The sequence below is a fragment of the Cataglyphis hispanica genome, chromosome 6 (genome assembly GCF_021464435.1).
Source record: "Cataglyphis hispanica isolate Lineage 1 chromosome 6, ULB_Chis1_1.0, whole genome shotgun sequence".
NCBI classification, from domain to species: Eukaryota; Metazoa; Arthropoda; class Insecta; order Hymenoptera; family Formicidae; genus Cataglyphis; species Cataglyphis hispanica.
In genome coordinates this window covers 5257655-5274662 of record NC_065959.1, presented here as the reverse complement: position 1 = coordinate 5274662, position 17008 = coordinate 5257655, and the positions used below count along the sequence as shown (strand labels likewise).

Genomic DNA, 17008 nt, shown 5'->3' with positions numbered 1-17008 from the left:
AAAAATTAATTCTAATATTTTAAATTTTATTTTATTATGATATTTAATTTACCATAAAGATAGAGTTAACACATAGTTTATATATCTACTATTGCTGCTTTAAATTGCATAAATATTTTAGAGAAATTTAATAAAAATTTTATATTCTGATATATTGTATTTATATACATATCCTTAGTTAAATTCATTCGAAGAGATGCGTACTTGGTAAAGGAACATACTTTATAAAAATTCAAGCAAACACTAACTCCTCCGCCAAGCGAAGGCGTATCTTCCTTTCGCAACTGTGTGTTAACTCTATTGTTCTGCCTAAGCCGATTTCTCGGTATCACATCCCTCTTGGCACATATAAGAGGGTGTGTACCGTCTTATTCATCGTTCGATGCGCGAAGAATCCTTCGGCAATTCATTCGCAGTTCTTACGAGCCTGCGAAGTATCACAATCATCAGAAACAAATATAGATTCTGAAACGGAGCAAAACACGTTAAAGACGAAAGATACAGACTATTTGCACGAGTATATATGACAGGCGACAGGTGGAATTTTCGGTTTTCCAAAGGACCTCGGTTCTCCGCTCTTCGAAGTACGCACCGAACTTCGCGCATTTGTTTATGACGCGACGATTTGCTTCGGTACCGCGTAATCGCGTGATTTCTTTTCCAATTAAACAAACTTAATGCCAATGCGCAAGACACAAGAGGGAGAAAAAGAGATAGAACGGCGCAAATTAACGCGTCGTAAAATCCTCTGATGTTAATAATGACATTACTACGCCATTCGAAGCATCTCGAGGACGTGTTCGAGAGGGACGAGAGCGAGCTCGTCCAGGAAATCGGTAACCACGTCTTATACCGAACATCTGTTAAGCCGTTAAAGCGATCGTCGACGGACGTCGGCGACATCGTTGTGTGCAAGTCCGTGTCAAATTACGATCTCGCTCGCCTCGCAAGAGCGGTTGCAGCAACTTTAACCCTTTCGCGCACAAACGCCATCGAATATTTATAGCCTCGCCGTTGGTATTTCTTTATTTGTCTCATTGAGATTGTTAGCGTACGCAATTCAATGCGGTCTCTTCGCGAAACGAAGAGTATCGGGAGATACAATTAACATTGATATCGAAGCGAATAATTAAATTAACACCGTGTAATTCCATAATGGTTTTCTCTTTTAACAATATGCGACGAATGATTGATGTCAAGGTAATTTGGCATATTCAGCGTTTCAGCTTTCCAGTCTTAAATATGACTACACATGTAGCGAGTCGCGCGAAAGTCGCGTGACCTAAAGCCAGCAATATCACACCTAACAAAAAAATGTATCCACACATTGAATTAATTAAACATATTATTTCAAATATAATTCGATAGACAATAGACACACATAATTACTTTCTATCTAAAAAATATATGAAACTAAAAATATTGCTAATAAAAAATAACCGAATAAAAGATATGTCAGCCAACAGAATAAAAAATGTCATTCTTTGCGATAGCGTAATTCTTTGTAAAAAGATGAAGTTATCAATCCGACCATAGGACATCTCTCAATTCCTAGCCGCCTAATTTGCCTATCCTTCGAAGGATCGAGTCCGGAATCAAATTAGCGGCAAACGATAAAACAATGCGACGCGACGTGCAAGCAGAGCCTCAATAGGGTGATGTCGCGGCCGTGAAACCGGTTGCGTGGAACGTGCGTAAACGCACGCGCACGCTGGCGTGCGGTCGTCGTGCCAGCGCGTGTGCGTGAAACCCGTTGACAGTATGGTGAGCGATGGCTTGTCAAGCTAGCTGCCGCTGACAGCTGATGACAGGCACGCACGCACACGTCTGAGACCACACACAATAGCCATGCGCGCGAACGAATCCTCGCGACTACGCAACGAAAGAACTGTGTTCCTTTTCGGACAACGTCTAACCGATTCATATGATAATCGCGCGGGTCCGCTGTCCTCTATCTCGTCTTTATTAAGTGCACCGCATCTGATCCATTTCGCTTGTCAGTGCGGCTCCAGGAATTTTTCTGAGTCATCCGGTGCCCGTACCACGCACCTAATGCGCTCCTCCATCTCGGTAGATTTTACAAGTGTGCCTCCCCTTATCGTCTTTCTTCGAAAGTCCGCCGACGATGACCAAGGAACACGTAGGGGAACTCGAGAAGAACCCTACTTTATCCGGATATCCGGATTACTTTGTGAACGTTTATTTGAAAAAAAAAATCTGTCAAGAGTCAAATCTTTTGCGGAGAAAATGTAACGTTCTTTTAAAATCAAATACTTTTCAATCATTTAAAAAAATTATAATTTAGCATCTAATAAATAACATTATAACTTTAATAGCAATAGTAATATTTTTTGTCATGTCTCATTGCAACATAATAAAATAATTTAATTTATTAAGAATATAGTATAAATATACGCTCGACAATGATTATTTAATGTTATTATATTTTTATGACTCCAACATTCTATTAGCCCGAGTTTTTTCGTAGTTCTCGTTACCGTGGAAAATAATAAACCAATGGTCCATAGAAAATCGGCCAACGTTATAAATCCTAGTACTGTTTGTTCAATAAAACGTCGTACGTTATGTTCTATATAACAAATGGCGTTAGTTTCATAGAGAAATATCATGGATTTAATGACTTATATCTCCAGAAATTCCAAGCACTTCACAAATATTTGAACGACATTGCGCGAATATGCGAAAGCTTACGCAAGAGAATATAAACGTAATATAAACTCCCACGACATTTCTAAATGAAAAATCTGACCTACTGTACAAAACGATCGACACATACGCGGCATTTTCCGGAACAAATAAACGCGCGATATTTCAATAAACAATCCGATTGACCTTTAACAGGAATATTGAAAAATTGGACAGTATTTTTCAATATAGCATTCCAGTCTCTATATAAATCGTTTGTTTTTTTTTTTTTTGTATCTTTTATCTTTCCTTCTTTTTTTCATTAATATAATTTTATTCCCAATAAATTGTTAAAAACATTCTCTCTTTATATAGTAAAATATCTCGCATCATATGTTTCGCATAATAAACAGTAATATCGATTCAATAGTGTCGCTTTAATTAAGCGTTGTAAATATCATTCTGTCTCTTCTCTCTGTAATCGCACATATTGGTCATTATCGGTGTTATCGCAAATTCCAGCGCACTACAAGTTCAAAGTTCCGCGACAGCGATGATAATATAGACAGATGTTCTCGGCAATAATACTCGTTACACGAACAGTACTTCATACCAATCCCCCCGAATTGCTAATCATCGGGTTTGCTTCGCGGCTTCGTCATTCGCAATGGATAGCCGTGATTATTCGGGTTGGAATGGGGTGGAATGGAGAGGAGCCGGTCGACGGGCGAGAAGACCAAAGGGATCGGGAAAGAAAAAGAGGAGAAGGACGGGCTGTCATAAATTTAAGCAACAATTAACATTCAGAGTTAAGGCTTGTGGGAAAGGGCCATTAGCTATGCGTATCTGTAACGCCGTGAACGCAGAGAGAAGCGCCGCGCTGTTCAACACGAACAAGTCCGTTTTGGCCCTCGCGAAGAGGATTCACGCGCCGCGTGAGAGCAGATGCGAATAGATGGGCCACGAGGAAAAATGAAAAGGAGCGCGATGCATCGCGTCGAGGGTCAGAGGTTAAACTGTTCTCTCAACGGCATACCTGATTTATTAATCATCCGATGCCGCAGGCTACCTAAGTTATTATCCTCTCTCGCCTGCCACTTCGTTTCTCTTTTCTCGAATGGGAGCTCTCTGCTGATCTCTCTGATATGCCGCTCCTGTCAACCGATCGAGAGATTTCTCTGCGTCAATTAACGTAACGAACGTACTGTGCATTTTACGAAATTATTTATTCTTGATCGAATTAATAGTTAGTGATAACTTTTGATACACCAAGTTTATTTTCACGTAAAAATATTAAATAAAAATATTAGATTAAAATAAACTTCCTCAAACTTGACTCTTTTTTTAAATTTCTACTTTTAATAAAATAAAAATAAACTATAATTAAATAAATGGAATAATCTCCACCATTTTTATATGTCGCGGCAATTTCCAGCGAATTTCACAACGGAAAGCAAATTCTTCATCCGTTCGGTCGCCGCCTCCAGATAAACGCATATCGATTATCGGATCGAAGTTGGCGCGACGAATTCCGTATTGATGATGCGAAATATTAAATTCGGAAACGGAACCGACAGTGCTGGTCGAAGTGGTAGGTGAATTCCCCTCATCGACAGAGCTCCCTAATAGAGACGTCGATAACAGTTCCGGCTGTTAATGCGGCATTCCACGCGTGTGCGTGAGGCAAGATCGTATCTCATTGCCATCGGCCGCTACTCTTTTGGCGCCGAGGAATCATTTCAATTACGCATTCGGCCAGCCGCCGCTTGTTCACTGGATCTGATATCGACGTACACACCAAACCTGTGACGCATCCCTCTTCCATCTCGCAATACTTCCACCAATATCCTATTCTCCAGTTCTCTTGCCCTCAGCTTCGTGTTCGCACGGATTGGTTAAAAGAAAAAAAAATTTCTTTTCTATTAACTCTCTAACTATGGAAATATCTTTAAGTGAGCTGGGCAAAATGATTTATATCTCTTTGTATCTTAGAATATACTGATGATAAGTGCAAAAATATAATAGCTATTTTGATAATATTAGAATTCGTTTTAAATCGCTTGCGAAAATTTATCAAAGCGATAAGATGTTCTCGCAATCCGTTTATAGATAAAACTATGAATACAATCAGCAATTTTTTTTTATCGAATCGTGACATGAAAATACTAAACGAAAATAGATTATATAAGATAGACATCCTTAAAAAATTAATCTGTTAAGTGTGGCATGTGAAGAATATAAAAAATTATATTTGCTAAATAGAAAAATTTATAGTTAGCCATAAAAATATTTCCTTATCTTTTTTAATAAATATATTAAAATTTTTTACAATAAATTCATAATTATATCTCGTGCGTGTTGCTCTTACTAATAATAATATGCGATTACATCTGAAGATTCTACAAATTGTAATGTTGTGTGAGCGCCGTGTACAAACGCGAGAAAGTTTCTTCGTAGCCCTTTTGAGGCTACACCTACGAAGAGACAAGGTGTTCTCTTCGCCCTTTCTCTTTCTCCCCCTCCCTCCCCTCCCCGTTCCACACACCAACACCATCATTGGCCATGCATCATGCTCTTTGTGTAACGCTACACCGTACGCGTTTATCCGAGCCTACCCGCACGATAAACATCGCACCGTTATCGATATCTGTCCGTATCGATCAAAGGGCTCGGGGATAATAAGACCGTCCAACAATGTCGTGGGAGGCGAGTATCGGGACCATCGAGACAATGTCGCTTCTCCCGATCACAATTGTGGCTATCGCTTCCTCGTATTTACGCGAGACATGTACCTTTGATCGTCCCCGCTGAGATATGCAGACGAATATTTATTGCCGACAATGAGATTCGTATAATAGAGAAAAGTTAGTTTGCGCGCAAGTAATATTAGTTTTCGACTCGCCGGTTAACTTCAAATCGGGAATAATAAGTATGTCATGGTTGCGTGCAATTATTATTATATATCTCTGGAATTATCATTCCTTCATTGTCATTTAAATTGGATAATAATTAGTAAAAGCATTAATTAATTAATTGGATATTAAAAAGTATTGAGTATAATTATATTCGCAAATGTGAAATAAGTTTAAATGCTTAATAATTTCTACATTACTGTACAAGGATATATTGTATACGTAAGACGGAAAATATTTTTCTGCATTATAGCTTTACATCTTATCACTCATCTTAATACATGACGATATGCTCTTTTAAAATTGAAAAAGTAAGATGTGCTTACCAAATGATAAATTCTCTTCAAAAATGATGTGGCCGTCGAAAAAAATTCCGTTTTTACCATGCCACTGATCACGTTTGTCGGATTCCCAGTGAATTTAATTTTCGCGTACGATGCATTTTGCGATGCATTTGAGCTACGAGTCTTGTATCGCATACACGACGTACCACGTATATCCAAACGTCCGTTGGCGATGCAATGCTTCGTAAGCGGCAAATACCAAACGCGATGGCCCGCGCAAAAAATTGGTATGCTTCTTTCGTACGTACGTCGAAACGTATCGGTGATATCTGTTTCGCAGTATCCGCCCATTATACTACGGATCCCCATATGGCGCGCCGACTCGCCGAGGGCAGACTGTTTGCGCTGTTAATAACGCGCGTTAATCACTAATTACACATCGTCTTAATTATCGGCTCGTTGTTCGCAACGGGCGTATAAATAGCTATCGCGGAAAGCGGGTGAGCGCATTGACGTGCGACGACGAAGTCTATCTACCGATACCGAGGCTTCGACCGCTAAACTGTTATTGTTAAGGATAGGATTTATTTACGTTTAAATTATATGATTTATATTTGGCCTTCTAACATAAATAAATATTAGTGTATCTATTGCGTAGGTATTAAAGAAAATACGTTAATACAATGTTTTTTATAATCTATCAAATGTAAATATTTATCGCAGTGCAACATTCCTGGACGTTCTGATTGTGCGATGGAGAATATATACTCTATTTATCTTTTATATTCTTTCTTCATGCAAATTTTATACCATTTATTAAAATTGTACAGAAATTTTATGTAAATTATCTTTTTTATTTTAATAAGTTTTGATTATATATTTATTTTTCTATTTATTATAAACTCAATAATATAATGTAATTTGATATAATTTTAAGTACATATTTTTTTTAAGTGCGTTTATAAATGTAATATATAATTTTCTATACAATACATCGGAAAGATATGTACGCACTTTAAAGAATACGTTATATTTTTACAATTTATAATAAAAATAGTTTTAAAAAAAAAATAATTATTTTTATATAATTTTTAATTTCCGATATTTTTTTTAAATCTGGTATTGATATTTGTTTAATAACAATTTTGATTTTAAAAACAATCGATACTCTTAGGGGTGTAAAGTTATGTATTAGGTAGTATTTCTGATCACAACAATCGTAAGCCGTCGAAGCCGAGATTGTGTAAACATGACTACAGATTAAGCAGACGAATGCGGCGCCACCGTAACGCTGACGCAACATGTAAAGGGGTAATAAACGAGGTGGATATGTCTCGTGCGCGCAAAATCGAACATCGTATCATCTCGATCTTTATTGCAAACATGGACAAATTCTTTTGATTCAAACCGATTAAAATCATCGAAATATTATCGATATTTATAATATACGAAAATGTTCTTAAACAATATTTATTGTTATTTAAAAGAAAAAAAAATAATTTTGAAGCAAAGCAATGAATCAAACATTTTAATATATCTCATTTTCAATTGATATCATAGTTGCTATATATGTATGTTATAATTTGCAATGCATAAATATTTTTAAATCGCTTTATTAAATAGCGACTTCCTCTTTCATTGAAACAGGAACCGAGAGGAATTCAGGCAATGTTGGAAGACCGATACTGAGAAAGCCGAGCTCGCGGACCGGCTCCAAGTAAAACGATGTGTGTGTGTCTGTGTGTGTGTGTGTGTGTGTGTGTGTGTGTGTGTGTGTGTGAAGACGAAAATAAAAACCAAAATAAACGAAATGGAAAAGGACGAGTACGCGGAAGAGAGCAGGGGAAGAGAAAGAAAGAGAGAGAAGGTTCGCAAAATCGCTGTGGGCTCCGAAGTGGACGACGCGCGCAAGGCAATAAATATCATGCGATTAGATCTCCGATGCTGCCGCTGTTGGGGTTGGTTACGAACGGAGGGAGCGACTATTAATCACTCCATGTTAATCAAGCCGGCCGCTAAGTAGGCCGCGCCGCAGCATTAAAGTGCACTGCCACGCATCGTATTGGCGTGCCAACGAGACACGCATACATATATGTATCAAGCGCATCAAGCGCGGTACATAGGCTAGAGGAGACGAAATTAGGGGTAAGAGAGAGGAGGACACAGGGAAAGATGGACAGAGAGAGAAGCTAAGCTCGAGCTCACACAAGTCTCGTGTGCGAATTAGTTTTCAACCTCCTATTATTCGACTTCGGAAGATCCCTACCTTAAAAGATCTGTACCTATCTACCTACCGCATAGCACGCGCGCGTTCCTTCTCATTTTTGAGGAATTAATCGAGACTAATTACCACGTCGGAGACGAGAGGGAATTCATTCTGTCGGTCCCTTCGCCAGTGAATTATAGTATTTAATCTCTAAGTAAAATAGGTGATTTAAAAGAAATTCGTAGAAATTCATTTTGCAAAATTATGAATTTATCTCCAAAAATAAGATCGATATTTTCTTTTACTTTATTTCTATCTGTCTGGATTGTAATAATTATGAAATAATAAACAATTTATTAATTAAAAATTGATATACATATGAATGTTAGTCTTTTGATTATTTATACAATTTATAGCTATATTTATTAAACAATTTTTGAACTAATTATTTGTAAAGAATATAGGATATCAAAAATTTTAAATTTTTCTTATCATAAAATAAAGATTCATTTTTGCAAGATTATTGCAAATTTCTTTTTATCTATCTACTTTTTTTAATTTTTTTATTTTGCTATTCATTATCGATGCTACCAGATATGATTTGATTTTAGAATTTTTGACAGATTGCAACTTTTAATGAAATGTAAAAGAACTGCTCAAACGAGAAAACTAAACGTAAGGAAAGAGAAACAGAGAAGTCTTTATGGACTTGTTTGTCCTCTGCGGATTTTTACGAATTATTTGAGAAGTTCCGTCGAGACGCATCCGAAAGATCGTTTCGGACAATCACACGGTAGTTAGATCATGCAATCTCCTCATTTCCAGTAACCGTGCATCGCTTACGATCCTAGTATAATGGAAATTTCCGTAAATATTTTTTATCTTGATTCAATTCAACACTTATTTAACGATCATCTAATTAAATCATAATCGATTATATTATGTTATATTTGTCAAAATTTTAAAAATTTATAATTAAACAATATATTTATAGGTTTATCGAAAACTTTCACATTTTTTACAAACAATTATGACATAAATAATAATAACTCATTTTTTTATTATTAACTCAGATAAATTTGTTCCTCATGGATTCATATGCTGTTTTGCTTTCAAACCTTCTTTCTTATCCAATTCTTACCAATTCTCATGTCACAAATCGCCTCTCTTCTGCTTAAAATAGAGTTTATACAAATACCGATCTCTGTGCTTCCCGGTTAAACTCTGCTTCTGCTATCCCCCTCCGATCTGATCGATCAACGTCCGGCGCGGGCCGAAACAAGGCGGGTAGTCGCGCGAGCAGCACGAGGGCGAGGTAGACGACGTTGTACAAAAGTAAATAAAGTCTCTCAAAAGACTGAGAAAATATGTCGATAAATCTAATGTCTAACTGAGATAGGTATTGAGCACCGGGAAAATAATTGTCTCGCGCGCGCTGCTGCATTCAACGATCGAGATGGACGATTATTTCTCGTGGCGCCAGTAGCCCGCACCAGAAGTTACTTTCGGATTGTCTCCCGTGAGAGCAGGAATCGTGGCGAGAAGGGCGACGATCTTTCCACCTCTGAGAAAGTTTTCGAATTCCTTCTATCCACGACGACCTCTTTTCGTCGTCATCATCGTTCCCTCTCCCTCCCTCCCCCCTCCCCTCTCTCTTTCCCTCTTCTTACTTCTCGACATTTACATTCAAAGTGTGCCTACATTAAGATTATGAGTATAACTGAGGCTACGGTATTGATTTGACTATGACGAAAGCTAATCATTCACGAGTTGTATTTTATTTTATTATCCCGAATGCAAATAAATAATTTTCCGAGACCGGAAAAATATAATTTTAAAATATAATTTTAATTAAAATTAAATAAAGTTCGTCTTTTTAATAATATTCGGATATATCAAATATATATAATAGTTCAGATCTAAATTTATTAATCTCTTTATCTATCCATCAAGATATATTAATTATTTAAAAATTATATTTCAATATGCATCAATTAAACAAGATATTCCGTTTACGATTTTTGGTAATATGCCAAAATATCATCATCATTACAAGTATGATAACGTGCATCTGTGATTGAGAGAGAAGTGATACGCCAATTAAATAAGCTTAATTTATGCCTTTTCTATCATCAAGCCTCACTTTTAAGACCGCCGGGTAAAATTCTCAAGCTCTAAGGCGTTACTCACGTGTGACGCGTGCAATTTCTCGTGGAATAATTCCACGCATGCCAACGGCAGTTCGTGATATATGGCCAAACGCGCGCGAGACGTGTCCCTCCTACACACGTGACCCCTGACTCCAGTCCGAATATTGAATCACTTTAATACTTGGAACGAGATACACGATGCGCACGACCAATCATGGTTCGTCCCAATCATCCAAACGTACGTTCAATTACGTTCGTGCCACGTGCGTATCTGTCTATGTAATCTTAGCAACTATCTCTCAAACTATCAAAGCTACTTTATCACCCAGTATCTTTGTAAAACTTTTATCGGACATTCGTTCTAGTAAACAGGAAGTAATTCCCTCGAAAACAAATTAAAAACAATCTATATATAATAATTATCACTCACCGTTACGATGCGCAACAGCGGATCTGTAGTACATTATGTTGTATCTGTAAAATACACAAATATATATCCAGATTATATACAGTGTCCAAAATACTTAAACTTTAAAGAATTATAATTATGCACAATTACTTTTTTAATCGTCTTTTAAATAAATATTTAATAAAAACCATAATTTTTTAAAAATATTATTTTAAACTTTTAAAACATATATAACAGATAAATATCTAATTTTTATATAGATAATCTGATTAATTATAAATTTTAAATAAATAAAATATATATACGTGTAAAATATATAAATATTTTTTTATAAAATATTTTAAATATATTTTTTAAATATTGTTTGTAAATCTAAAATATTTTTAAGGAATTACAGAATAATTAAAATGAATTACTACACCGCCACCAAAAATAAAAACACGCAATTAATTTTAATAATAAATAATAAATAAGTTATGAAATATACTCACTCAATGGTTGCTCCGCTGTCGCCCGATGCCACCCAGGCCTCCTCCTCCTCCTCCTCTCTTATCTCTTTTTGCTCCGTCGTAGCATTCACAAGATAATCACTCGCGAAAATACTGTTAATTACGATTACACGCACATGATCGTGATTATCAACAAAATGTCTCAATTGCGCGGAACTCTTTCGACGTTACTCGAAGGACGCATACTTCACATCGCGAATTGCGACGAGAGAATAGAATGAAAAAACTATCATTTATATTAAATATCGTGTAGCCAAATTCACTTCGCTACAGAACCATAAATTAACGAATAATATACGTTCATATTATAACATAAGTGAATAATATATTTTGATCAATTACAACGATGTAAATACGTTTCGACACTCGATAAAATTCAATCTATTATGTTTTTGCAACATTTTTTCTATAAAAATTTGAAAATAATAGCGACTATTTCACGCTAATATTGTATATGATACAATACTTAAGCGTTAATTAAAACGCGCGATGAAATATCAAAAAATGCACAATTGTAATTCAATATTACACGCGCAATATATTTCATACGAATAAATCTCGCGAAATATATTACTAATGCTCAATATATCACGACTATTCATTATTTCGATCACTCCATCTCGCGATTCGTCTAATACTACGCATCGTTTCATATTTGAATATAAGTCGCGTGAAATACCTGCTCTTTAATGAATAGCCGTCTCGACACATTTAAGAGTCATTAATCGCAACAATTAATTAATTGCCCGAGTTGATAATCATTAATTGTGTAATAGGAAATGATTACTTTTCAAAATTTAATGCGACACACGGAGCGCGACGCGCCGTGGCTTTCCTGCTCGAGTCTCGTCGCGCGAATGACAAGGCCATCGCGCGGAATGTAAACACAACGCGCTGTGTTTACGTGTTTTAGCCTTGAATACTAAACGTAGTATAACTCTTAATATTTTATCATTATGAAATATTTAACGCTCAGTAAAGATTCAATAGATATTTCATACGATTTTTTATATAATACTAAAGTACGAATCAAAGTTAATAATATTCCGCAAAATTTACACATTTAAAAAATATAATATATATAATATTGTTATATATATAATATTATTATATATAATATTGCATGTGTAAAATAATATTAAATTTCTATTTTGCCATAGCAAACTGTGAATTTGACTATCCGATTTTCGAATGAAATCCTAATTTTTATCTTGTTCTCTCATCGCAATAAAGTGTGCGTCGCATTCGATCGAGAATGTGATGTAATGTCCAACATGATCGACATATTCTGTCTATAATTATGATCATGTGCGTGTAATTAATTTTATGTTTTCGCGAGTGATTGTCTTGTAAGTGCCATAAAGAAACAGCAAAAGATAAGATGAGGAGAAAGAAGCATCGGGCAACGGCTGAGCAACCGTTAAGAATGAATATTTCTCATAATTTATTTATTATTAAAATTAGATGCTCGTTTTTTTATCTCCACAATAATAATCCATTTTAGATTATTTTAATATAATGTAAAATATAATATATATAAAATATTTTAAATTTTATTTAAAATTTATTTAAATTATTCGTAATGCACAATGTATATATTAATAATGTTACAATTGCTTAGATTATTTATATAAATCTTATATTTTATATTTTTATTATATAGTATTTTTTTTAAGTTTTTGTTTAACAAATTTTTTTCAAAAAGAATCTTTTTATTGAATATTTATTTAAAACACAATTAAAAAAAATTGTACAAAATTATTTCTTAAAATTATTTTGGACTCTGTTTTAATTTCAATATATTTGTATTTTACAGATCAGCATAATATATATAGCACAACAACTCCGTCATTGCACATTATGCTGATGAAATTATTCATAATGTGTATAAAAGATATTGAAAGAATAAAAAAATTAAAGCCTTTCCTTATCAATACATAAAAACTTGAATTATATTACTTATTTTCTTATAAACTTCTCGATATATTCAAACATTTTTATAAATATATATATAAAAAATATAAATTAATAATCAATTTATTACAAAAATTAAAAATTTAAGTCAAAATTAATTAAAAATATTTTATGAGTAAATATAATATTTTATAATTTAAAATTTTCTCTCGTATATGCGTATATATGTGAAAAATTATTAGCATACCTGTTTTTGTATTAAGAATGCAAGTGTGGCATTCTCTTCGATGTTCCACAGAGAAAAAAAAATAGTTTTTATAAGAATCAGGGCTGAAAAGAACTCGTTATAAATCGAAATTTTCATATGTAAACGTGCACGAATTTATTTATAAATAATCATTTCCCGATTTTAATTATTAGCAAATTATTTTTCCATCAATTCGTGATTTTCAATTCATCAATTTTATCAATTTATATGTAGCAAAATTTCGCAATTATGTTTATTCAGCAAAGTACCGTATTAAGGAATTTTTTATTTTCGTTCCTTGTTGCCAAAATGCTCCAAATTCAACAAATAAATCTTACTCTAAGCATTAATTTTAAAATTATACTCGAGTTAATATATTTATGAAAATAATATATTTTTTTGAAATACGAGGATATAAAGAAACTTTCATAAATTTAATTATAATAGTGCATATCTCTTATATCTAAATGCACATATTTTATTTAAAATTGTACATAGAGTTACTGTCTGTTTTACTCTGTCCATTCTATTTCCATAAAATCTTTTGATTTTTAGACAATTCATTAGTTGATTTAAATAATGATGTTGCGGATTTGCAATTTGCATAATATAAACGAAAAATATCAAACATTTAAACTGAATATTCTTAAGAACGTCATATCTCATAAAAAATTAAATACATAAAATGATACTTAATTTATAGATAATATAATATTTATAGTATAGTAACTTTAAAGTAAGTCATAAGCAGTGAGACATAAACTCTTTCTATAATAATATTTCACTTTCCCATTGAGAACAAAGATTGCATATAAACAAGATAACAAATTTTCCCAGAATTTTTGTTGCAATCTCATGATACTGAATGTCTCTCTCTCTCTCTAACAAATAATTCTAATTAATTTTAAAATAATTGAGAGTATGTAATTTAATCAGTTATTAAAATAAAAATTAAATATAAACACAGTTATTAATAACTTACACATAAAATTTACGCGCTTTTTTTATTGAATGTGTCGATATGCGTGCAAATTCATTTGTTAAATGATTAATAACATCGTTTATATAAAGTATCTAATAATAATCGCCTCAGCCATAATGTGCAGGTAAAGCGAGTTAAATCGAATAGAAAAGTCCTCTCTATCATTTTGGGATCTTTGCAATAATTAATGAGAAATTCATTAAAAAATATAAGATCAATTTGCGTTAGTATAAGCGCACAGCAAAGAGAGACAACTCAAAAAAATATGCAGTCGGTAGGCGCGCTCTGCAAATTACAACAGTTACGACGAGCGGTATATAATGCTGGATTCTCGTGATCTAGCAACCACATATCAATGGGGCCGTGCTAATACTCGCACAAATTGACCAATCTTTTTTAATTGATTTCTCAATAATTATTGCAAAGATCGCAAAACAGTAGAGGACTTTCCTAGTCGGTTTAACCCACTCTACCTGCACCCATTACGGGTGGGGCAATTATTATCAGACAATCTGTATATAGTATATGCATATATATATATATGCGTATACTAATATTTATTATCTTTAGAATAATGCTTTTATAAAACACTGATCTACAAAGATACTTTTTTTTGGGAACATTGATTTTACAAAAGTTTACACACAACATACATACATATGCATTCATATATACATAAACGCGTCCGCGCGTGATAAGTATACATGTATATATATGTACATAAATCATAAAATAAACTAATACTACTAGTCATAAGATTTTCAAGTGTGTTCACTCATCAATGACCCATATAAAATACAAAGTAAAATAAAAAATCTTAACAAGAAGTATGTGTTAGTGATATCGAATAGATGTGGCATGTTACAATTCACGCACAATTCGGATCTGTTCGAACTTTATCGTCCAAATTAAACAACAATCAACCCGTCGTGCAGATTGAACCGACTCTGTCATATCGTACTTGTCACAAAAGACAGCCTTACTGCTCGTCATAGAGTTCCTCGCTTGTCAATCTCAGCGTTAATGTTACACAGAAAGTCGTACGTTTAAGTATCATCGTATTCCTAGCGAATACATGGTCACTTGGGTTGATTAAATCGTCCCTTTGTTTGTCGTCGTGATTGCGTGGCAACTGAAGTTGTAAGTAAATTTTCCTCAAACGTATCCACGGTGAAGTCTTGTTCTTTATGTACTTTAGGCATGATTCTGCTGGCCGGTCCGTTTCGTCTTAAACGAATGTTTATTGCGCGCTCCATGATACCATTTCTAATTTGCTGTTTTTTCTTCTGCCCTTGAAGTTGCTTAGCCACTGCCGTTCTGGAAGGCAGGGGTGGCGGTGGTGGCGGCGGCATTTTTGGCGGCGGCATCTTCGGCGGCGGTAATCGTGCAACTGGACCGACCGGCAATCGTGGTGGACCCGCCATTCTCGGCAGACCTGGCATACGCGGCGGAAAACCAGGATGCGGGAAACCGGGTCCGGGCGGGGTCGGCGGCATTGCCGGGCGCATCGGCGGCGGCCCATACCTGAACGGTCTAGGCCCGTAAAGCGGTGGACACATGGGCGGCGGGATAGGAGGCATACCAAGCGGAGGAGGAGGCATCGGTCCAAATCCCGGTGGTGGGCCCGCGAATCTCTGAGGTGAAAACGGACCGCCGTTCGCGAAACTTCGGCGCGACATCGCGAATCCCGACGGTCCCATCGATCGACTTGTCAAGTTTTTTAATGACGAGCGTGCTTTCAACGAATTCCTCTTGGTTGGAACTGCGATAGGACTCTTCGACCTCAAAATGACATTGCTCGTATCGATCCTCTCACCGCATTGAAGCTCTTTCAATGCGGCGAGATAAATGTCGCGTTCGATGGGATATCCGCGTGCGTCTCCAAAAGCTAGACAGAGAGAGTTTTCGTTTGCACAATAAGCTTATATAGAACGATGCATATTTTTATGCAAAATATAAACTTATTGATTGTCACTGTCAACTAACCTATCTTAATGTTCAATGTATCTTTAATTATCATACTTCTGAATGAGAGACTTATAGTGATAAACAAGAAAAATTATTATAGAAGAAAATAAGTTTTCGCAAGTTATAAAAACCAAATTTAAATAATACAAAAGACAAATTAATTATGATTATTTGTATAACATTGCAAAAGAAAGACAAGTTAAGTATGTGAAATCATATGCCTATTATGTACATACTATTTTTTTTTCACAGGCGAATATATGTATGTAAAATAATATTTGCTTATAATTCATAAATAATTAAGTTTCCTTTAATAGCTTTTGGCAGTTAATAACAAACAGTTAATAACAGTTATTAATAAAACATTTGATTAAAATTATAATTATACCTCTTATCCATGAAATCCAATAATAATAAAATAATATGGCAGGTAAATTTAACATAATGTAACGTAATATAATGCATAAGATAAAGTACAACATGCATTTTTCAAATAACATACCTTTTAAAGAATCTTGAATTACCCAGCCTAGCTGTTGAATGAGGTACCTATAAAAATTGGCACACGTTTCAATACGACTTTTATCTGATGATACATAACAAATATATAAATGTCGTAAATATAAATTATCTCGATATTATTTACACGAGATTTCAATTTAAATTCCGAAGTTTCCAGATATTCAGATACAAATTAAGCAAGTGTATGGCAAATACTCAAGATTTGAAAATCCAAAAATTTTGAGATATATTTGGATATTTAGTAGCAGTAATAATATTA

General features: G+C 34.5%; 2 protein-coding genes across 5 annotated transcripts in view; both read right to left on the bottom strand.

Annotated features, from left to right (window-relative positions):
• Window positions 1–11949, bottom strand: part of LOC126850352 (fibroblast growth factor 18) — a 129829-nt gene extending 117880 nt beyond the window's left edge. The window contains exons 1-3 of one of the 4 annotated variants that reach the window (XM_050593249.1): window positions 11796–11949; window positions 11099–11383; window positions 10629–10672 (exon numbers count right to left, since the gene is read on the bottom strand). The gene's annotated coding sequence lies outside the window, so the exon portion shown is untranslated. Of the gene's footprint in view, window positions 1–5884; window positions 5904–10628; window positions 10673–11098 lie in introns of those variants that run through there. The other 3 variants (XM_050593251.1, XM_050593248.1, XM_050593252.1) reach the window with 3 other exon arrangements.
• Window positions 11950–13710: 1761 nt separating this feature from the next.
• Window positions 13711–17008, bottom strand: part of LOC126850306 (RNA/RNP complex-1-interacting phosphatase) — a 41727-nt gene continuing 38429 nt past the window's right edge. The window contains exons 8-9 of the mRNA XM_050593168.1: window positions 16730–16776; window positions 13711–16147 (exon numbers count right to left, since the gene is read on the bottom strand). Of these exons, the coding sequence (XP_050449125.1) occupies window positions 15339–16147; window positions 16730–16776 (856 nt within the window). The 3' untranslated portion in view covers window positions 13711–15338. The remainder of the gene's footprint in view (window positions 16148–16729; window positions 16777–17008) is intronic.